General features: G+C 42.2%; 1 protein-coding gene across 1 annotated transcript in view; it reads right to left on the bottom strand.

Annotated features, from left to right (window-relative positions):
* LOC141131400 (transient receptor potential cation channel subfamily M member 7-like) overlaps nt 1-23886 on the bottom strand; it is a 139364-nt gene that overhangs the window by 45163 nt on the left and 70315 nt on the right. Inside the window, exons 20-23 of the mRNA XM_073618615.1 lie at nt 14894-15175; nt 12901-13075; nt 5038-5164; nt 3790-3971 (exon numbers count right to left, since the gene is read on the bottom strand). Of these exons, the coding sequence (XP_073474716.1) occupies nt 3790-3971; nt 5038-5164; nt 12901-13075; nt 14894-15175 (766 nt within the window). The remainder of the gene's footprint in view (nt 1-3789; nt 3972-5037; nt 5165-12900; nt 13076-14893; nt 15176-23886) is intronic.

Genomic DNA, 23886 nt, shown 5'->3' with positions numbered 1-23886 from the left:
CAGGGAAGGAGAGAAGGGAAAGGGAAGGGGGGGGGGGAGAGAGATGGCCCAGAGACCCCGACCAAAGCAGCTCCAAGATTAAGCGTTTAAGAAGGAAATGGTGAAAGTCCCTTGGGAGAAAATGAGAGGGCCAAGATACCCAAACTCTGTGAAATTTTGCCATAATTCCTTGCAAATTAACAGTAGGTTTTTCATTGACTAAGGCAGCATACACGGTTCGAATCACCAGGAACCTACCGAGCTTCGAACTGTGTATGGGCAGGCTGAATGTACCAAGTTGATCGATCAATTAACTTGGGTACAACCAGCATGCCGGGTTTTATCTGTGATTATCATTAGCGGCTGCTATAGCCGCTAGCAATAAGCACTGTCTTCTCCTGGCGGGGACAGCTTCCCTCACCCCCCCACCAAGAGAAGACAATGGTCTGGCAGGAGGGATTCCTGTCTCAACACTGTCTGCGTTGATGGGGGTAATCAAACTAATTTCTTTTCTGCAATATGTTGCAGGAAAGATATTTGTTCCGTGTATGGCCAGCCTAAGGCCCATTGTATAGGAGATTTAACTTCAGACATTGTTAACGCATCAGAAAACCGTGCCTTCACTATTATCTGCTTCGCAGCTTTAAAGATAGTTTTTTTTTTTATTCAAAAAGTTTTGTAGTTCTTACAAAAGAAGGCAAATTTGAATCATCAACACTACCATTCCACATTGAATATGCAAAGTAAATCTTAAGCTATGTTTCCTAAATTGTGGGGTGAAGATGGACATACGAGACGTGGCCACACAGGAGGGTGGATATTGGTGGGTAATAAAGGTTAATGTTTAAGCAGCTGCACTGGCTTCTGATCCACAATTTACAGAATTTCGTTTGTCACACCACATCATATGACCCAACGATTTGATAGTGCTCCAGGTTTTATGTATTTTTTTTACTAAGCTGGAAAGGCTGTACTAGTATTAAAGTGAGTGGCATCATTACCAAGCCCCTATGTATATTTTTGAACTAAAGCTATATTAACAGCATTAAAGTCCTGAAATATGCCAGTACTGGTACTGCTGTTGGATGTTAGCTCCAGCCTGTCACAGTGACCACATTTAGGACTGTACAATTCTTCCAATGGGTGAAAAGCCAATCAATGGTTGTCCATCTATTTTAGTTGGTATTTCATATGATAGCTTAAAATGTGGACCCCTGTGTTTAACACCATTCTTGTTGATAATCCCAACATAAAATAATTAAAAATGTGTCCTTCAGGTCATAGTCCAATATTATCTCATTAATGCTCGTACCAAGATAACAGAAAGAAGACAACAATAATAATAAACACCTGCCAGAGGGAGCTGACAGTATTAAGTCAATATGCAAAATTGAAATTATAAAAACCTGACTGAGGCTCAGTCAGGTTTTTATCCTTTCATTTTTTCATTCTTGTTGATAGCATTACCCCTGTCATCAATAAATGTGCATGTTACAAAACCTTCCTTTTTACGAGTTTTTGCATTGATCAACCTAAATTATATGTAAACCCTCACCTTGTAAAACAACCCATTCATTTTAGAATAGAAAAATAGAAATGAAAGGCAAAACATTTGTGTTTAGCTATATATTTATAACATTATACATACCTTTTGTTTATAAGTAATCAGGTAATCTATGTTCACAGATGCATGAGGAGAGAGGAGAGCTAGGGGGAGAGAGGAGAAGCAGCAGCACACTTATCTTCTCAGTGAATGGCTGTGGGGGGGGGGGGGGGGGTCAGAACAAGTCCCATTCATTAAAGGAGAGCAGGCTGAGTTTCCAGCACAGCTGGGAAACTGACCACGCTGTGGGCTGTGGTCTCATGCCTAGACTGGTCAGTTTTAAACAAGAGAACAGAGGGATTGGCAGGAAGACCAAGTATTTCACACAAGGGTGACAATACAAAGACAACAGGATACTTTTTTATGCAAGCACATGGTAGAGCAAGCACATATCAGAAATATGAAATGTCGGGGTAGCATACTCAACAAAAACTAATTGGTTGCATAATCTCTGCTGAGGGAGTGGATTAGCAACCTGGACTTTGACGGGCCTTTTCAACAAGTATCACAAGACCAAATGTAAATGTGTTTGGTCACATTGTAGGCAGGTGCACTCTGCATTCCCCACTGTAGGTGGCACTCGATTGAAGTGGTATTGAAGAAGAGGAAGGAAGTTGACTTCCTGAGGTCATGGGGAGACAGCTGTCCAATCTTACTCTGAGGTCCCGTGTGACTTTGGTGGCCATCTTGGGTCAGGAAGAGTCTTTGGTCAGGCTCACAGGTTTGGCAGGTTTGGCTTGTTTTATGCAAATAGCCAGAGTAGGATAGGTTCCTCATCTGGGACAGTGCTTAGAGATAAGGAAAGATGCTGGAGGAGTAGGAACAGTGCAGGGCTACATCTACCGCGCTTCAGGAAGCCTTCCCTTTTCGGTGTGGACTGGCCAAGCTGCATTCCGCTCCTCATTACAGATGCTGTTGGAATCTTTAAGTCTACAGACCACTGTTACCCGCTGTTGTAAGTGGTCCCGGACAGGTGTGCCTACCCGCCGGGCCTAGCTGAGTTGTGCTGGACTTTTTTACAATATATCACTATTGCCTTACTTGGACTGTGGGGTTTATTTACTAAAGCTGGAGAGTGCAAAATCAGACTCACTTCTGCATAGAAATCAATCAGCTTATAACCTTGGCTTGTTCAATTAAAGTGTAAGTTCACCTCTATAGAAAAATCTGTAAGATGAACTTACACAGGAACCCCCCCCCCCCTCAGCACACAATCTCCCATTCTGAGCCCCGGTATAGCCGCCTCAGGGGTCCGGGGCTTAGAAATACCCTTGGCATCCACTCCTCTTCTTCCCCGCTGAGAGGACGAACTACTCCAGTTCCGATTGGTCAGCGCCGCCCATGTGATGGCGCCAACCAATTAGAATGCTCCTAAACATCCCTCCTGATGGGGTATGTTTAGAAGATTAAGCTCCGGGGATTTCTAAGCCCCTGAGCTGTGAGGCGGGTATACCATGACTTAGAAGAGGAGATCGCTGTGCCGCAGGTCAGCGGGACTCCGGGGGGAGGGGGGTGAATAGGGGGTCCTGTGTAAGTTCACCTTACAGATTTTTCTGTAAAGGTGAACTTACCCTTTAAGCTTTTGCAATAAAACCTGGAAGCTGATTGATTTCTATGCAGAAGTGAGCCTGATTTTGCACTCTCCACCTTTAGTAAATAAAACCCTGTGTGTTCACTGCCCGCCACACCCTGCTGCACCTTTCTCACAACATCATTGCCACACAATGGACTAAGTGGCCCATAAAGGGTAAGTATATCAGCCCTTTTACTCTAGTTAAAATGTTACTAAACCCACAACAGTAAAATCAGTCTGTATATGCAGTCTTTATACTTACTGTGGAACCTAAGGGGTTAATCCTCCACATTGTGTAAAAAGGCTGTTTGATCCTGTATTCTCTGATTCTCCCCTCCTTTTTCTGTCCCCAAGCCATCTGCCGAAAGTACAGAGCCTTGGAGGCACTCTGCACATGCTCAGTTTGGCATTTATTGCTAGAAGTTTTTTTTTTTGGGGGAGGGGGGGGGTGCATGTGATTAGCACAGGGCCAATCAGCCCTGTCCAGACAGAGGGTCAGGGGTCATACAGCCTCATGAAAACTCCTCCTATAAGCTTTAACCAGACACTGATAAAAGTTACAAGACTGCTATATACTGCTGATAAGAAAAGGTATTTAGCATATACCATAGGTAAACGTTATATTGAAACTTACTTGGTCCTTGCGACTTGGTCTTAGGTCTTCCTCTACACATCCAAGCAATGGCAGTGGTTATATGGGAGAACAGAACAAATGGAGGAGGGAGCACTGGCTTGCCTTGATAAAACATAATCACATAATAGCGCTGGAACTTCCACAGGTGATTAGACATTGCTTTACATTCGGAGTACACATTGCTATGGGACACAAAAGACACACCACCTTGTGAATCTTTGACACAGAAACTGCTCATATACAAAAAAGTAATTAAATAAGAGATACGTTGATAGATGAGGAAATGATGTGAGACGCACACACATATACAGATGTATAAACCCCTGGAAACAATCAGTATTTCTGTATGCGTGGCTCTAAAAAGGGAGCCCTGCTGGTAGCCTTACTGCTTTTTTAGGTTCCTGCTGCTAACAAATATATTCTTATGGAGATTTTCTCCCTTTTCATTTTGCTGTAAAAACATTATTACTGGAAAAAGAAAAGCATCTTCTTCAACTACTTCCCGTAGTTTTTACGTCAGCGGTGCGGTCAGGTAGGAGTTTGGAGATGCAGTCTGGGGATATTCTCTCCGTTAGACACACTTTCCAGGCACTGTGTGTGAGCTGTCAGTGTGGAGCGCAAGAATAGGCGGAATCGGCGCAAGGATCAGCGGCTTGCAGTGCAGAGGACCCCCGCTGAGGAGGAGGAGAGGCGCCGGGCCAGAGAGCAGGCGGCCTGGGAAGGTGGCTATAGTGGTGTAGTGGATAGCACTCTCGCCTAGAAGTAAAAAGGGTCGCTGGTTCGAATCCCAACACGACACTACCTGCCTGGAGTTTGCATGTTCTCCCTGTGCCTGCGTGGGTTTCCTCCGGGTACTCCGGTTTCCTCCCACACTCCAAAAATATGCTGGTAGGTTAATTGGATCCTGTCCAAAATTGGCCCTAGTATATGAATGGGGACCTTGGATTGAGGGTAGGGAATGATGTGAGTGTGGGATGTACAGGGTTAGGGATAATTGTAGACACCCACACTCACTCAGGTTGGACTGGTGTCTTTATTCAACCTTATTAACTATGTAACTATGTAACTATTTCCCAGGAACAACGCTGTTCCTGGCACAAAAAGTAAGAAAAAAGCTCTACAGTGGGGACACAGAGAGCAATCAACACCTATCAGAGATTCTATGCCTTTCTTTCCATTTCTAAAACTAAAAAAAGATTGTGTCTGGAGTTACATTTTAACTATGCCTGCAAATGACATTTTACTTACTTGAAAACAGCAATGAGAAGATTAACCATAATAATGTATTGAACAAACACATAAACAGCTTGCAGATATCCATTCAGCCAGCTTCCTGTGCCGCAGAGATGTGGTACAACTGAGTCATTGGCACACGCTTGGAAAATGAAAGAAAACATAAAATTACATAAAATACATTCAGTGCAGAAGCAGTCCAACCCTTACCATTTGCCAATACGGAAAGACAAAAGCAAAGATATTGGCATCTCTATTTCTATGTTTTCTTTGCATGTGAATAGACTACCAGGAACAGGCTTAATGGATAGGTTCACCTTTGGAACATGTTAAATGTAGGGTGTAATGTAATATGGGGTGTAACGTAATATGTTCCGGCTCCTGCCTCCTCTCCCTCCGATCTGACCCTCCCTGTGACAGCAGGAGGGGGAACCTCTCCCCACACCCGCTGTCATAATTTAAAACCAGCTTGGCCATGCTGGGCTCCTCCCGCATGTCCTTATAATTTTTTCACAGAGTTCTATGAATGGATGAAATACATGTACCATTGCCCATTGCTGTTAATGGCTAGTAGCTCTCGTAGTTCATTGATTCTTCCTGCAATTCAGTAAGTGCCTGCCCGTACAGGAGGTACAGGTAGACATTGTACTGGGAGTCTGCAGGAGCCTGGCATTGCACCTCCGCTCTGCTGATTACGGGTGCCATGCTTTACAGGCTCCATTGTAAAAAAATAATAAATAAACTTTTTTTTTACCTAATAGGAACTATCTGCGCAGTGTGAAAGGAATGATTAATTGCTAATAATCAATAGTGCCAACAGCTGAACTCACAATATTGCACATAACAATATAAAAACACAAATAAGAAAAGAAATGTGCCATCATCAAATAATTGCTTAAATAGATTTGTTTAAACGCATACCAACAAATTTATAAATTAATAATAAAGTGCATATAGTGCCTTATTTATAATTAATATAAATACAATTCATCCAATTAGTGCAATCCACATTATAAAGTCCGTGCTATCATGCAAGGAAAAAAAAGTGCAAAATCCCCCCAAAAAAATTATTGAAAATTGATAAAAGTCCCAAATACAATTATTGAAAGATGGTGTTCAACATGTGCACATCCTATTGTGCCTGGTGCTGTAGACGATCACCCAATCGTGCTCCACTCCAAGATGAATAAATTAGCCTCTAAGCACACCCTTCACTGTAGGTATGGAGAGTATCTCCCATTGGGAAGGCCCATAGGTAATGAAAGTGGAACTACACTTTATCTGAGCACCACAAACCAAAAATGCTCTTTAATTCATTTTTAATATTCAAAGCAGCTCCCCCCATCCATCCATGCCTCAATGCTTTATTTTGTTGACAAATCACTTTGAAAAACAGCCCTTGTCATTTATGGTGTGGCCATCTTGAGTAAGGCCAGATGATTCATGTAGCAATTACTTCCTGGAATCCCTTAGCTCAGGCATGCAAGCTTAGCTGAGAAAATCCCTCCTCCCCTTCTGAAGACTCCTGGGATGTATGACATCATTTGCCTAGGCATGGAAACCAGGAAGTAACTGAAGAAATGAATAAAACAAGTAAATATGATATATTCTCCTATCCATTTACTAATGCTAGCGCAGCATAAAGCCGCGTACACACGAGCGGAATGTCCGACAGAGAAAGTCCGACGGAAGCTTTTCATCGTCTATTCTGATCGTGTGTGTGCCTCATCTGACTTTTGTTTTCTAAAATTCTGACATACCTAGAAATAGGACATGTTCTAAATATTTCCGATGTAACCAATTCCTATCGGGAAAACCGCTTGTCTCTATGCTGTTCCGACGGACCAAAAACAACACTTGCTCTGAAGCAAGTACGAGACAGAAGCTATTGGCTACTGGCTATTGAACTTCCTTTTTACTGGGATGTGCGCATCAATGCGCATGCGTGTGCGTGATGGACAGCGTGCACGTGCAGGAGCGCGCCCATAACGCCAGTTGGCGCCAGCCGGCCTATTTAAAGAAGTGCTCTGCCCTCAGACCGGTGCTGACTGGTCTTCAGCTGTACCCTGATACCTGAACCCTGCTACTACCTGCTTGTTACCTGTTGATGAACCTGGCTTGCCTTGACCCTGCTTTTGGATCCTGTTTCTGCTCTGACTATCGGTTTCTGATCCTGGCTTCCCATTGGACTCTGTTTATGCCTACTGCCTTGCACTGCACTGCTCGCATGTTACCAGTCCCGGCTATCCATGTGACTTCGCTTCTGCCTGCTGCCTTGTACCCCGCTGCCCGCCTGTTACCGAACCTGGCTACCCTTGAGACTCTGCTCCTGCCTCTGGCGTTTCTACTCGTTATCCTGCAAGTCCTGCAACCTGCTGCGACTTCCTGCTGCAAGTATTCCAGGGACTTTACATCACCTAACGTTCCTGCACCACAGTTCCTGCGGAGTGCCTCCTTAAGCCCAGCTGATCCTTGGCGCAGCACCGCTTATCCTGATCTGACGGTTTCTCTGCTCATTCAAGATCGCATCCTCCGCCACAAGTCTCCGGGCCCGCAGCTGCAGGCACTCATGTCCCTCCTGGTCCTCGGCTCCCGCTGTTCCACTTCCAGCGGGACCTGGACTGGAGATACAAGAGAGGCTGACCTCGTCATTTCAGTCTCCAACCAGGTACGTGACAAGAGCGCTGCCACTTTCCTAGTTCTTGGCAGTATAGCAACCGCCATAGTACCGGAGTCAAGAGGGTCTCCAACCCGTGCATTATATTTGAAACACTGTTAGGATAAAAATAAGTCAAACATTTTACACCCTACTTTAACCGCTTCAGCCCGGAAGATTTTACCCCCTTCTTGACTAGAGCACTTTTTACAATTTGGCACTGCATTGTTTTAACTGACAATTGCGCGGTCGTTCGACACTGTACCCAAACAAAATTTGCGTCCTTTTTTTCCACAAATAGAGCTTTCTTTTGGTGGTATTTGATCACCTTTGCGGTTTTTATTTTTTGCACTATAAACAAAAAAAGAGAGACACTTTCGAAAAAAAAACAATATTTTTTACTTTTTGCTATAATAAATAACCCCAATTTTATTTTAAAAAACACATTTCTTCATCAGTTTAGGCCAATATATATTCTTCTACATATTTTTGGTAAAAAAAAAAAAAAAATCACAATAAGCATATATTGATTGGTTTGCACAAAAGTTATAGCGTCTGCAAACTATGGGAAAGATTTATGGCATTTTTATTTTTTATTTACTAGTAATGGCGGTGATCTGCGATTTTTAGCAGTACTGCGACATTGGAGACTTTTGACACTTTTTTGGGACCATTGGCATTTATACAGCGATCAGTGCTATAAAAATGCGATGATTACTGTGTAAGTGTCACTGGCAGGGAAGGGGTTAACACTAGGGGGCGATCAAAGGATTAATTGTGTGCTCCCTCACTGTGTTCTAACTGTATGGGGATAGGATTGACTAGGAGAGGAGCCATATCGTTTTTCCTACTTATAGGAACTAACGATATGGCTCCTCTCCTCTGACAGCATAGGGATTTGTGTGTTTACACATGGTTGGCAAGTGGTTAATATGTGTGACATGGTTGGCAAGTGGTTAATATGTGTACCAACCCAGCCTAATGGGGGAAAATACTTCTAATAAGCAACTTTAAACAACAAAAATATTAGAACTAATTAAATCCACACATACATATATGAGTAAAAGTGGTAGCGTATCCTAGGAATGCTACAATCAATTTAGCAAAAGCTTACATTAAAACTTAAAGCTTAAAATAAAATAAAATAAAAATGGAAAAAATCCCTAAGATTTGATCAAAATTTAAATTGAACAGTGGAATATCATTATTCAAAAAACAAGCCCTTTTATTCCTCCCAAGACCTAATTATTATTAATGAATCAATTTATGTCCCATTTAATGTTAAGTCAGTGGACAATGGGTTTTGAGCTTATAGATCCAGCAATTCTCACGCCTGGAAATATGGCGAACTGCATTGCTCCCCCACCAGTGGGAAGAAAAATATTCTATACCTTTCTTTTTTTTCTATATAGTTTTTTAATATTCTTGATCTCACAATTATCAGGGATGGCAGTAGATTTAGTACTTTTTCAAGAAACCTACAGGAATAGGCACATTCAATTACACAGTTTTCATCATCCCAGTTGGCTGCAGGGTATCCCCAAAAGCCAATTTTTGAGGATCCAATGCAACTGTTCTAATGTGAATGATTTTATGAACCAATTAGTGATCAAACAGTGGTTCATTGAGAAGGGCTATTCAAATCAAACACTTGATAGAACTATACAAGTTACATCTGTTGACAGAAATAATTTATTAGTGCCTAGAGAAAGAGGGAGGAACAATTTAGGTTATGAGTGGTCCTTCCCTTCCACTTATTTTAGTCAATATAGAACTTAACAAATTGTTAAACAGACACTGGAATATTTTGAAGAGTGATGAGGTATTGGGCCTGGCTCTTCCAAATCGCCCTAGAGCAGGGGTCACTAAATGACGGACTGCAGTCTGGACCCAGACCGAATTACAGTCCTATCCGGACTGCAACTCCGCCATCCAGCAGCCTGGGTGTCCTCTCCTGGTGATAACTTCCTTCCCTTGCTGCTGCCACTGGCAAGCAGAAGGCACACCTGGACGGAGGGCGGGACCGCCCAAACTCACAAGCCGGTTCCTTGCCACCAAGACATGGGGTGGTCCCAGCAATCAATCACCTGCCTGCCAACAGGAAAATCTGGGCAGTCCTGCCCCCATTCAGACACGCCACACACCCCGCCCACCAACCGTGGTGCAAGGTAGGATTGGAAACGTTTTAGACGGGCTATGTGAAAGTAACTGAGAAACAAGAAAGGGGGCCATGAAGGGGACTGGAATATGTGAAAGGGGGGCATTGCAGGGCACTGGTATAAAAGAAAGGGGGAGCTGTGAAGGGGGGACTGGTATACAAGAAGGGGGGAGCTGTGATGGGCACCGGTAACCAAGAAAGGAGGGTTATGAAGGGCACTGGTATACAAGAAAGGGGGGCTGTGAAGGGGACTGGGATGCAAAAAGGGGGGGCTGTGAAGGGGACTGGGGTGCAAGGAAAGGGAGGCTGTGAAGGGGACTGGGATGCAAAAAGGGGGGCTGGGAATGGGACTGGGGTGCAAGGAAAGAGGGGGCTGTGAGGGGGACTGGGGTGCAAAGAAAGAGGGGGCTGTGAGGGGGACTGGGGTGCAAGGAAAGTTGGGGCTGAAAGGGGACTGAGGTGCAAAGAAAGAGGAGTCTGTGAAGGGGACTGGTATACAAGAAGGGGGGCTGTGAAAGGACTGGTATACAAGAAAGTAGGGTGCTGTAATGTAAAGGTAGTCTGTATTGTAAAGGGAGTGCTGTGATGTAAAGGGGGGTGTATTGTAAAGGGGAGTGCTGTAATGTCAAGGGGGTGCTGTGATGTAAAGGGGGCTGTATTGCAAAGGGGATTGCTGTGATCTAAAGAGGGTGCTGTGTTGTAAAAGGGGCACTTTAATGTAAAGGGGGGCTGTGATGTAAAGGAGGGACTGTGATGTAAAGGGGGTGCTGTAATATAAGGGGTGCTGTAATGTAAAGGGGGGCTATATTGTAAAGGGGATTGCTGTGATGTAAAGATGGGGCTGTGATAAGAAAAGGGCTGTGATATAAAAGGAGGTGGGCTGTGATGTAAATTGGAAACTGCAATGTATGGGTGGGGAGGGCACCTAATGATATAGAGCCACCCATTAAGCCTTCTTTCTTTAGAAATGTACAGGGTTTTTATCCCTGTAGGAGGTTCCCCGTGTGCAGGTGCTGTGGGTCCAATTCTATTAGGACTCAGACATTTGAATCCACAGTAACAGGAAGAACATATGAGATTGATGGTTTTTATAACCTGCTATACTAAGAATGTGGTGTACCTTTTACAGTGTAGCTGTTGGCTAAAATAGGCAGGGACGACTAAAAGGACTTTTTAAATACATATAGGGGAACACCTTGCTAACATTAAGAAAGGGTTTAGCATACACAGTCTATCGAGACATTTTCCCCTAAACATGGCAGAAATCCATCAGAGTTAAAGGTAGTGGGTATAGGATCTTTTTCATCCCACTGGCGGGGGAGCAATGCAGTTCGCCATATTTCCAGGCATGAGACCCGCTGGATCTATGAGTTCAAAACCCATTGTCCACAGGGGCTTAACATTGAATGGGACATAAATTGTTAAACGGAAATGAAACATGTCAGGCAGGTTGAAACCAGCACACTGAATGCTGCAGCCGATTGGTCCTTGTGATGCATGCACTCTTGAATCTAAACTGTAAGTTACTACAATAAATTTGTTTTTAATGGTATTGCGGGCTTCACTATTGGTCACTTATTTCCTTCATTGGGCATTGTTGATCGATTTACTGAACACCTTACATCTGATGTGAGTTCCTGGAGAATTTTGTGTGAGGGAGAATATTATCTGGACACCGTTTATTGGAAGAATTTTGCTCTGAAGCCGGATATGCAGGATGAGCCTGGGGTCATTATGATATGCATATAATTTCCAGCCATATGGTAAGCAGATCACTTTACCACGTGGTGCCGAGTGCTTTTGTATACTTGCACTATAGTTGGTGACTGGAATATTCTTCTTCCCTACTTTGGACTTACTATTATTTGTCATTTTAAAGCGCCGCATTTTTTTGGATATTTGTATTATTATGTTTGGTTATCAACCGACTGTGCTGGCTGCTTTGATTTATTGGTTCGCATAGAATAGCGCGGATATTGACATATTTTTATTAATTACCTATGGGCTTTCCTAATGGGAGAGATACTCTCCATACCAACAGTGAAGGGTGGGCTCACTAAAGCGAGTTCAGACCCTATTAAAGTCTTACTTTCTGGTAAGAGGCTAATTTTTTCATCTTGGAGTGGAGCATGATTGGGTGATCACCTACAGAACAATAGGATGTGCACCATCTTTCAATAATTGACTGTATTAGGGACTTTTATCAATTTTCAATAATTTTTTGGGGTGATTTTGCACTTTGTTTTCCTTGCATGATAGCATGGACTGTATGTGGATTGCACTAATTGGATGAATTTTAATTAATATAAATTACTGGCTTAAGGCTTGACATCAATACCTGCGGCTGAGGCTCCCAGAAGTGGGGACAGCATACCTGTGAAAGACAGGTATGCTGTCCCCACTCCTCCCCGAAAGGTCCCAAATATGAGTACAATGAGCGGAAGTTCCACTTTTGGGTGGAACTCCGCTTTAAGCACCCTATTTGATGACAGCACAATATTTCTTTTCCCTTTTGCATTTTTTTACCTGCAAAAAGGTGTGCATTTATTATTTTTTCATAACAGGTGAACTTATCCTTTAAACCCTATCTGTGCAATGCTTGCAACTATAATTTCCAGTTGTAAAATAGATTTGAACACTGTCCTAACATAGGGTTACAAATTGAGAGGTGTATCTTAATTCTGCATTGTATAGTAACAACAGGAAGCTCAGCCTGTCCTTGGAACAGACTCATTCTGAGATTGTCCACAAATGCCAACACTCTACCATAAGGCCTTCTCCTGAGAAACATCAAAAAGGTAAGAAATATTTATAAGCATTTTTAGGTAAGTTGTGTAAATGGGAACACATAAAAAACATTTAGTAGGGTTTCTCAAATTTGACTACAAAAGTAGAAATATGTCTCCTGCTGGCTGTAAAGTGTAGGCACAACTACTTTTGCAAAGCTACTTGATTTCCTGGTAGTGTCAAGGCAGCCCAACATAGTCATGAGCCAATAACAATGTATATGATAAATGATTGGCCAATAGCAACCTCTTCCCTTGTTGATAGATACTGGACTTACGATCAATTTCATAAGCAAACATTTCACCATACATCATCCAGTATGGTCGAAATACAACAGCTTGTGCAAGAGCAAAAGAAGGCTCCTCATGAGGATGAAGAATTCCTTGCTTTGGGACACCAAAGGCTATCACAACAATCCCCATTATAACAACAATGAAAAACATTCTTGACACCTAAAAGAAAAAGAAATTGTTTGATTATGAACAGAAGCTTGGCTAGGGAAATATGCATACCTCCCAACTTTTTGAGATAGGAATGAGAGACATCTATTAGCAAAAGTATGTAGGCATACCCCATGCCACGCCCCCTTAAAGCAGAATTAAATAAAAAAAAAGATTAGTTAAACCTACAAGTGCTTTTTTTTAACCACTACTATCACTATATACTGACTTCTGAAATTTACAAATACAGCAAATTAGAAATTGGATAAAATATTTAGCACTGTGAAACACTTTTTGAAAGATAAATAGTACATTTAAATACAACTATATAGATCAGACCAAAATGAGGGACAAATGAGGAGGATAGAGGGACAGAGGGACTTTGTTCCAAATCAGAGACAGTCCCTTGAAATCAGGGACAGTTGGGAGCTATGAATATGCAGTTCTATATATAGGCTTAAGAAAGAATAATTTTACATTTTCTGACTGTACTAATCTGAGGACCTAAGGATTAGAAATTCGTTTGCAGAATTCTTAAAGTGATTGTAAAGTCAGAAGGTTTTTTACCTTAATGCATTCTATGCATTAAGATAAAAAGCCTTCTGTGGGCAGCAGCCCCCCTCAGCCCCCCTTAACACTTTCCTGATGTCCCCCTCTGTCCAGCAATGTCCACGAGTGCCTCAGCTCAGCTGTCCAATCCTCCCTCCTGATTGGCTGACACACAGCCTCTGCGCCATTGGTTCCCACTGCTGTCAATCAAAGTCAGCTAGCCAATCAGGACAGAGACGGGATCGGGGGCTGGGTCGCGGTTCCGTATCTGAATGGATACAGGAACCTTTGACTCGGCTCAGGTGCCCCCACAGCAAGCTGCTTGCTGTTTGGTGGCACTCAACAGAAGGGAAGGGCCAAGAACACAGAATAGGGACCCGAGAAGAGGAGGATCCGGGCTGCTTTGTGCAAATCCACTGCAACAGAGCAGGTAAGTATAACATGTTTGCTATTTTTATAGGAAAAAAAATAGACTTTACAATCACTTAAAAACTATTGTTATAGCAGCAAGGCAACCACCAAATTTATCTAAAAGCTAATGAAAAAATCAAAAGGACTAACACAAGTTAACTATCACTCATACACACATAAGCAGGCACCTAGTGTTAAGCTGGTCAAATATAGCTCAAGTTTTTGCCAATTCCATCTAAATTGGCCTCAATTTGAGCAGAATTTGAAAAGAATTATGCTTTAATTATTTCTTTTTTATTTTTTTCCGAAATGCATACCTGTATTAAAGAGCGTTAATCTTTCCTTCTGAAAATCCTTATTGTTTGGCTGTTATACTGATCTTATGGCTTTACTGGCCCGGAACAAATAGACATGTAGGGATCTACTGCCCTCTACTGTCTGAATTTGCAAATGTCTGTAAATATATTATGTACAGTATGTACTTTCTGCCCCTAGGTCATTGGCTTTGAAACCCTAGAAGGAGGAAGAGAGAGAGAACCCCCCCTGTTTAGAGAGGCCCTATCCTGGGTGGTGGCACTGCCATCTTTTTCTTTATCAAACCCACCCATCCACTTAGTGAAGGTTCTGGTTCTCTTATTTACTTACAGGTTTAGCAGGATGTCCTGTTTGGGGAGACCATTTTGCACCCCCCTACCCAAAAAAAAAGGCTACACACAGATCAGAAGTTAGTACTTCACTAGCTGCATATTTCTTTTGGCTCAGTGGTTGAATGCAAGATGGACAGGGGGCCAGCATTTTCAGGGGGCCAGCAATCATAGCAACGGTTCATATTAACTCAGTATAACAAAATATTAGATCATATAGGCTTACCATTTTCGCTATTATAAAAACGTAGAGGCCAGCATCTTGATTCACATTTAATATATCCAACAACCTCACAAACCAGAAGATTGTGTTGAGACAGTAGATTATTCTTCCAGCTTCAAAAACTAAATCCTCACTAGAGGTACTGTTGGGTATATTTCTATAGCCGAATCTTAGACCAAAACCGATGAGGAATGTTAAAATTCCCAAGAATTCATTAACATTTAAGTAACTACTGAAATGTGTTTTAAGCTTCTGGCTTATTTTACCAGCCTCTGAAATGAAGATCTGCAATAAAAAGAAAAATGGGTTTAGCAGGGCTAGGTTAAGATGGGTATAAACGCAGAGAACTCACAGATCTCCCCCACTGCGCTATTTTATTTTAAAGGTGGGGACTCCTCCCCCCTGACAGAATACACACATTAGTGCAGTAGCCATTGACTGCAGTGGCTAACTGAATGCTCTTTTTCCAGCATGACTATTTAACAGAAGACAGTTGTAAAGCCTCATACACATGATCGGATTGTTGGCCAACGAAACTGTGGAATTTTGTCTGAAGGGCATTGGCCCAAACTTGTCTTGCATACACACGGCCACACAATTGTTGGCCAACAAATACGAACGTAGTGACATAATACGTTATTTTTCAGCTCTTTAGCACCACCTTTTGGGCTCCTTCTGCTAATTTTGTGTTAGTAGAAGTTTAGTGAGTGTTGATTTTGCGCTTTTCATTTCGCACTTTTCATTTTGCGCTTTTCATTTCACGCTTTTCAGTTAGTTTCTGAGTGGCCGTTTGTCAAGCAGCCATGTTGCGGAATCGGAGGAGATAACGTGTTATTTATTATTGGCCTTGGAGTTATTGCTTTGACATTATTTTTTGGTTGAATAATAGTTTGATTGGGTATATTTTCTATATTTTTGGATGCATAGAATGCACTTTTTGGTTAAGTTCTATTGACAGATAGCATGTCTAATTTTATTTGTTTTCTTTTTTTAATGCACAATAAAAAAAATTGTGTAGAATAATACTTGGCTATGTGTTTTACTTCAAATGACAGTTTGGGAGTAGGCAGTTACATTTTAAAAAATACAATGTAAAATTGTCAAGGGACACCAACATAGTTGTATCTTTGATCTTAAAAACTATGCGATAATGGTGTTGTGGTAACTTGCCCAAATAAAAAAATAAAAAAGCATAATAATATTATTCTTGATATCACTAGAAAAAAAAAAGCCTTTGAAAATCCGTTTGCAATAACTCCATCAGTATCACCAGCAAAGCAGCTTCATTATTATCCCATTAAAGAAGAAGAGAATGTGCGCTGCATTTCGAGATTTCATAATTTGCCACGTCACAAATGTTAATTCTCCATTATGAGTGCTAGTTTACAAGACCGACCACTTCCGGCTCGTCCTTGCTTCCGAGCATGTGTGTTTGTACTTTGGATTTTTGTCAGACGGACTTGTGTACTCACGCTCGGAAAATCCGACAACACAATTTGTCCGTGGAAAATTTAAAAACCTGCTAGCCAACATTTGACCGTGGAAAATCCGACAACAATTGTCTGATGAAGCATACACATGGTCGGATTTACCGCCAACAGCCTGTCATCGAACATTTCCCGTCGGAAAGTCTGATCGTGTGTACAAGGCTTTAGACTTAGTTTTGTTGAACAGAGCGGGAAATACACACATTGAAATTTAGCCAGTTTCCAGATTTCTATACATCTATAACCTGCTTTAGTTTCATTAGTGGCATAAAAATGGGTAATAGCGGTCAGTAACATAGAACAATTAGTCACAGATTAACCTCATGTATCTAATGGTTTGTCAAACATGGATCAAATTTCAGCCGATTTAGCCCTCTTCAGCACCACCTGCCTCTACAAAAGCCAATTGTTCAATTAACTTTTGTGCAAGGAGACAGGCAGAACATTTTCAACCAACCCATCCAATCAGATGCAGCCACTGTTCATGTACTCTGGCAGCCGCTGATGCCAGCTCTCGTATTACAATGGCCAGCAGGGTAGGTTTTCCATCCTCTCTGTCTACTGTGGATATAGGAATCTGTTACATTACATGTGTAAGCATATGGTCAGCTAAACAGAAGTGATGTAAGATAACCACTGTCTGGTGGCCACTGAATATCATTTGCATTCTTGGTGCAATGCTACAGGACCTCATTGAAAGAGTATCTAAACTCAAGAACAATAATTTAAAATATTTTAGCTTACCAGTCCTTAGATGTGACAAATACATGTGTTTTCTTTTTTAGGCTTTTTGTTTTGTTTGATGATCCTGCCAGTAACACACTTCTTGTCCTAGAGTGACAATCTTTGCTCATAGTACTGTATCTCAGAAGGAGCAGTGTTGTCACCCTAAAATACGAATTGTATTGGGATTTCAGAATACCTCCCTCTCTCCGGTGCTCTCCCTCTCATGGGAGAGGTGCTCTGTAGTCCACATTTCCTTATAACATTGGTAGAGATAACACTGTAGGGGGCACAGAATTTAGAACACCACTGGATTTCTGGCAGGATCATCAGATATTTTTACACTTTGGAAACAGATATAAAAAGAATTCCAAAATGGGGCAAATAAAAAAGCGTTAAGTTCAGTTAAAATCTTACTAAGGCTAAACCTACTCCCATGCTTATTTTAAGACTTTTAAGTCCTAGTTTTATCCTGTGAAAGAAAAGATGCTTATATTGCCTATTATATATGCTTATATATGCCTATTCTGAAGCCACATGATCAGGTCCCAACGCTGGTTTCAAGGGAGAGGAGAGATCACTGACAACAGCTGCAAAGGCCTGTGAAGTGACATCACTCATTGGCTTACTATGGAGCAACCTTTGTCAGCTTCCCCTCCTCTACACTGAAGCCGGTGCTGGGACATTATCATGTGACTGGACCGAAGCTTCTTTAGAATAGGTAAGTATACACATCTTTCCTTTTACAGGATGAATATAATAGTCTTAGAATGGGGTGGGAGTAGGTTTAGCCTTAGTTAGATTTTGACTGAACTTCTACTTTAACTGTTAGGGCTTAAATACATTTTCATAAGATATAGTACAGTGTGTGTTAGTAGCTAATCTATGTTCTAATTTTAATGTTTTAACTGCCTAAAAATATTGAATGAAAACTTTCACTAGTTACTACATAAGGAGCCAGCAGGAACGTAAAAATGTAGGTGATTCCCCCCCCCCCTTTCTCTTTTATGTGAAAAATCAAAAGGGGGGACAGAAAATCGTCAGACATACAACATCTGCATCCAATCAGATGCAGCCACTGTTTGGGTATTCTAACAGATGTCAGAATACAATAGCTGAAGGGGGTGGATTCTCAATCCATGCTCTATAGTGTGGATGGGGGAACCTACAGTATGTGTGTATAACCAGCTTTAGTCATAGTGGCACATATAGTTTTGTTCCTATTAAGGCCACTTAGTGTTATGTGTTAAATTTCTGTATAAGTTTATATTCCTCTTTGTTCCTTTCCCTCTGTGGGAGCCCCCCATCAGAATAGTGATTCTCAGGTGGGAAGACTGATCCTGCAGCTGTTAATGGAAAATCTATGAGAGTTTATCTGCTTGACACAGTATTTGCCCTGCTTCACCAACATACAAACCAGTGGAGGGACATTGCACACACATAATCAGATCCACCACATCTGAGTACCTGCAGGGAAATGTTCCCCAAACCCTTATCTGCTTAAGCTGGCCATAGATAGATAATTTTTTTTTGTTTTTTTATCAGCCAGCTGGAAGATTGGGTGAATCCCCCCACTGCGCTTTTGTATTCTGGCAGTGGGGATTCTCCGCTGCCAGAATACACTGATCAGTGCTGCAGCTGATTGGCTGCAAGCACTGATCAAGCGAAAATATCGATCACTAGATCAACTCCTCTCAAATGAGAACTGCTACACATGGATTGAAATATAGCTGGGTTGACATTGTGGTACCTGCAGACAGTCAGTGTTGTATATGTGTCTGTGGGTTTTGCAGCATTTTTTCAGGTAGGGAGATGTGTCATTCTTAGATGGAAGTTGCTTCAGTCAATCAATTGCTTTAAGTTGGGAAGCTGCCAGAAAGATAGGAAAGGATGGTCTGGGAAAATATCTTGCAAGCTTCCATTTTTATGTAGCACCACTGGGAGTTCTTTTACGATGTTGCCCATAATTCCCAGCTGCGGGTAGTAGGTGACCACCAAGTAGAAGTGGGTCTCTCCCTTGGGTGGCTGATACTTCAGAAGGTTCTGCCTGGAAATGGAGGCCATGTTCCTGATTTGAGTGTCTATTGACTTTGCACTTTAACCTTTTTGCATAAACTCCTACCTGAGGTCCTGCAGGTGTTTATCCCAATCCATAGCAGTAGAACAGATGAAACTGTACTGCATCACCTAGCTTTATATTACAGAACGTTTTGTGTGTTTGGAGTGAAAGCAGTCGCTTCTGAGGTAGACACTATACTTCTAACCTATGTAAACCCTAATATTTAACTTCTCTTATTTGCCCCCTTTTGGTTTGTAAATAAACCACCCAGCAAAAGAATTATACAACCTTTCACCACTGGAGTGAAGAGCTGTACACAATCTGCACAATCATTTTACCATAACCATCAAAACCAGCAGAAAAAAGGTGGAGCTGTCGTTCTGATGGATTCAGACAAATGTATACAAGAGGGCCAGAGGCAGCTGGCAAATACTACTTACTACAAAGAACTGTATTATGATCCGACCCAGGATTTTACTAAGCAATTAAAAGGTCTCATCGCAACAATACCAAGCCACCTAGATTCACAACTTATCAGTGCAATTCCAGATAGTCCAGAAATTGGGGACTTCTACATGCTGCCCAAGATTCTGTATTATTAGATGCCATCATTCACAGAGACTTTATGATCTATTGTATTTAGTTTATTCTGCACATGCGAACAAGCTTACCCATCATTTATTTTTACAATGATTTTATTCACTCACTAAGTTTAATTTATTTCCAATTTAGCGTGATTCTTGTGTTTCTACATTTAAGTAAAATATGGGTGTCATTTTATTAGAGTTGCTGCTTTTCAAAATTCACTATATATTCGTTTGGGTTCATAACACATTTTTCAATTTTTCCCAATTGATTGTTTTATTCATATGATTTAGCGCAGTTTTTTTTCTGCTTTTCTAGCATACAACAAAAGCCATACAGATATTAACGCTCTCCTTTTCTCACTGTATACCTCTTCCCTGGGCCAGTTGATAACCTCCCATGGCTTCCAATACCACCTCTATGCCGATGACACCCAGATCTATCTCTCCACTCCTCAACTCACCCCCTCTATCTCCTCACAGATCTCAAACTTGCTGAATGACATATCGGTATGGATGTCACACCACTTCCTCAAACTTAATCTTTCTAAAACTGAGCTTGTTATATTTCCTCCTTCACGGTCCCCCTCCTGTGACTTCACCATTAATATCAACAACACAACCATTGGTCCCTCCACACATGCCAGGGTCCTGGGTGTAATCCTTGACTCTGACCTCTCCTTCAGCCCCCATATCCAATCACTGGCTAAATCCTGCCGCCTTAACCTCCGCAGCATCTCCAGAATTCGACCCTTCCTGACTGATGACACCACAAAGCAACGTATTCACTCCTTGATTATTTCCCGCCTCGACTACTGCAACTCTCTCCTTAATGGCCTTCCCTTAAGCAGGCTATCCCCCCTTCAGTCTATTATGAATGCTGCTGCTAAACTAATACACCTCACTAATCGATCCGTGACTGCTGCTCCTCTCTGCCAATGCCTTCACTGGCTTCCCCTACCCCACCGTGTAAAATTCAAAATGCTAACCACAATATACAAGGCCATCCACAACATCGCCCCAATCTACATCACCAACCTCATCTGCAGATATCGCCCAAATCGCCCCCTCCGCTCCTCCCAGGATCTCCTGCTCTCTAGCTCCCTTGTTACCTCCTCCCATGCCTGCCTTCAGGACTTCTCCAGAGCCTCTCCCACCCTCTGGAATTCCCTGCCCCAGTATGTCCGATCAGCCCCTACCCTGTCCACCTTTAGGAGATCCCTGAAAACTCATTTATTCAGGGAAGCCTATCCCACACCCACATAACTGTCCCTGAGCCACCCCCATCAAATCATTCTTTGCAGCTATTACCTTATGTACCACCACCCCCTCCCTTTAGAATGTAAGCTCTACGAGCAGGGCCCTCCTGTATGTTTTCTATTGAACTTCACTGTAATTGTGTTGTCCCCCTTATACATTGTAAAGCGCTGCGTAAACTGTTGGCGCTATATAAATCTCGTATAATAATAATAATATCTTCATGATATGGATTGAAGGTGAAGAAAATCTAAAACAATTTTTCTCATTGATCAACACCTTTCACCCATCTATCAAACTAAAAATGAATTATTCGAACACACATGTCAACTTCCTAGACACTTCAGTATACATCAGGGATGACAAGCTTCACACTTCGATATACAGAAAACCGACTGAAGGATGCAGCTATCTCCATAGTTCCAGTTTTCACCCCCAACACACTAAACAAGCCATCATACACAGCCAGGCCATCAGATACCACCGAATATGTTCAGACCCAGAAGACAGAGATAAACATCTCAGAACACTGTCAGACTCCTTCCATAAGAAAGGTTACAAAGACAAAACCATCAACAACAGCATAAACACAGCCTTGAAAACCCAAAGAGAAATTCTCCTCCAATACACAGAGAAAAAAAAGGAATAACCGAGTACCTCTAGTCACCACATACAACCCATCACTAGAAGGGATCAAAAAGATAATCAAAGATTTATAACCCATAATAACAGAGGATGAAACTCTGAGAGAAATATTCCAACAACCCCCACTATTGGCTTTCAGACAACCACCCATCCTCAGACATAAACCAATCAGCAGGAAACTTCAATCTGAAAATGAAGTCACAAATAATGGAAGCAAACCCTGCAATAAAAAACGCTGCAAACTGTGCAACCAGATCAACCTGGTTGCAAAAGTGTCACACACACAAATGGGACCTTAAATATCATGGGATCATACAGCTGTACATTCAGTAATGTTGTGTACCTCATCCAATGCAAAAGGTGCAGCAAAGGATCTTATGTTGGTGAAACAGGACAGAAGTTGCAAGTGAGGATGAATTTTCACAGACATACCATCAAGGAACATAAAGAAGACAGTTTCTGCACACCTGTGGGACATCACTTCTCACAGCCGGACCACACTATAGAAGACCTCAATGTTTTAGTTCTTAAAGGGAATTTCAGAACTGTCCAGGAAAGCAAAACATTTGAACAACTGAGAATGATACTTCTTTTTGACACAAAAAATAATGGCCTAAATTTAGATATTACAGTTTTACGACCCCCTCTGTGACTATCAAATGCCACCCCCCCCCCCCCTCCAGCCTATAGCTCTCCCTCTGTCTTATCTCACTTGCTGCTAGCTTTATTACCATTGCCATACACATTGATTTGTATGTGTTTGTTTTTCTTTTTTTTTCTTTTTCCTTTCCCTCAGAAATGGTGTTTTTTTTTTTTTTTTTTTTTTTTTTTAAACATTTTAACATTCTGCTAAAACTTTTGTGAATCAGTACTGCTTGGACCTTGAAGAAGGGGACATACCTCAAAAGCTCATCCTGAAAAATTGTATGTTAGTGCAAATAAAAAAAATATCACGGACAGTACTCAATTTTCTCTGTCACAATTGCACTAATACGGCTACAATCACCTCAAATAAAAAAACATTGAAAGAAATGTATTTTATAATAGCAAACAATGCCTGTTGGTCCTGCCAGAAATCCAATACTGTCCAGTGCATTAAATGTATTAGGACAACAGAGCTCCCCCTTCCCCAACATGTTATGAAATTGTGTGTACTGAAGTCTTAAAGTGGAAGTAAAAGTGGTAGTAAATTCGCAATGACTGAGCACACCTGTTAGTGTGTGAAACGCGTTTGAACTGTTTGTAACACTTGGGATGTTCGTTCATTAAATAAGAATTTTGATGGATCTTGGAGTGCAGCCATTTCTTCAGTGTTGGTAGTAAATTCTACCGTTGATTTTTTTTTTATGGCCCCCCCTTTAGGCTCATGTTATAATGTGCTACTATGCGCCACACACTAGCACATTATAACAAACTTAACCTGTAAATAAAACCCCCCAGCGGCATGCTGTCACCGCTGCCAGTGCTTCCATCTTCACACCATCTTCTTTACAAGTTTGCGCTCTCTGGTGATTTGAATGGCCGGGCCATGATAACATCACTCCCATGCATGCATAGGGGAGTAATGATCATGCCATGGCACTCTCTACATTCAGGGCACACTCAGTGTGCCCTGAATGCAGAGTTACTGCTCAGTGATGCCATTGACTGCAGACAATGTGAATATTTTCTAAATGGCTGAATATTAGAAGATATTCACAGTAGGGTTGTCCCGATACCGATACTAGTATTTGATGCTTGATACTTGGGCAGTCAGGGGTGATCGGCGTGGTGGTGGAGGGGGTTACAAGCACCGATCCCCCTGTATAGATTTCAATATAGCAGCTGACAGCCACTTCTCCTCCTCTCTCTCACCGTGCAGCTTTCAGCTGCTATATTGAAATCTATACAGGGGAATCGGTGCTTGCAACCACCCCCACCGCCGCACCGATCACCCCTGACTGCCTCTGTATCCTCCACCAGCCTCCAGACCCCCACTGTGTCCTCCTCCAGGCTCCTCTGGTCCCCCTCTGTGCAACTGTCCCCCCACCGTGCTCTGCTCCCGCCTCCATGCTACTGCCCCCCATGCTGCTGTCCCCCTCTGTGCTCCGCTCCCCCTTCCGTGCTACTGTCCCCCTCCGTGCTCCGCTCCCTCCTCTGTGCTACTGTCACCCTCAGTGCTCCCCTCAGTGCTCCGCTCCCCCTTCGTGCGCTGCTCCCCCCATGCTACTGTGCCCCTTCGTGCTCCGCTCCCCCTCTGTG

Source organism: Aquarana catesbeiana, linkage group LG03 (assembly GCF_042186555.1).
Source record: "Aquarana catesbeiana isolate 2022-GZ linkage group LG03, ASM4218655v1, whole genome shotgun sequence".
In the NCBI taxonomy this organism is placed as follows: Eukaryota; Metazoa; Chordata; class Amphibia; order Anura; family Ranidae; genus Aquarana; species Aquarana catesbeiana.
The sequence above is the reverse complement of the archived record's forward strand: the minus strand, read 5'-3'. Positions and strand labels throughout refer to the sequence as shown.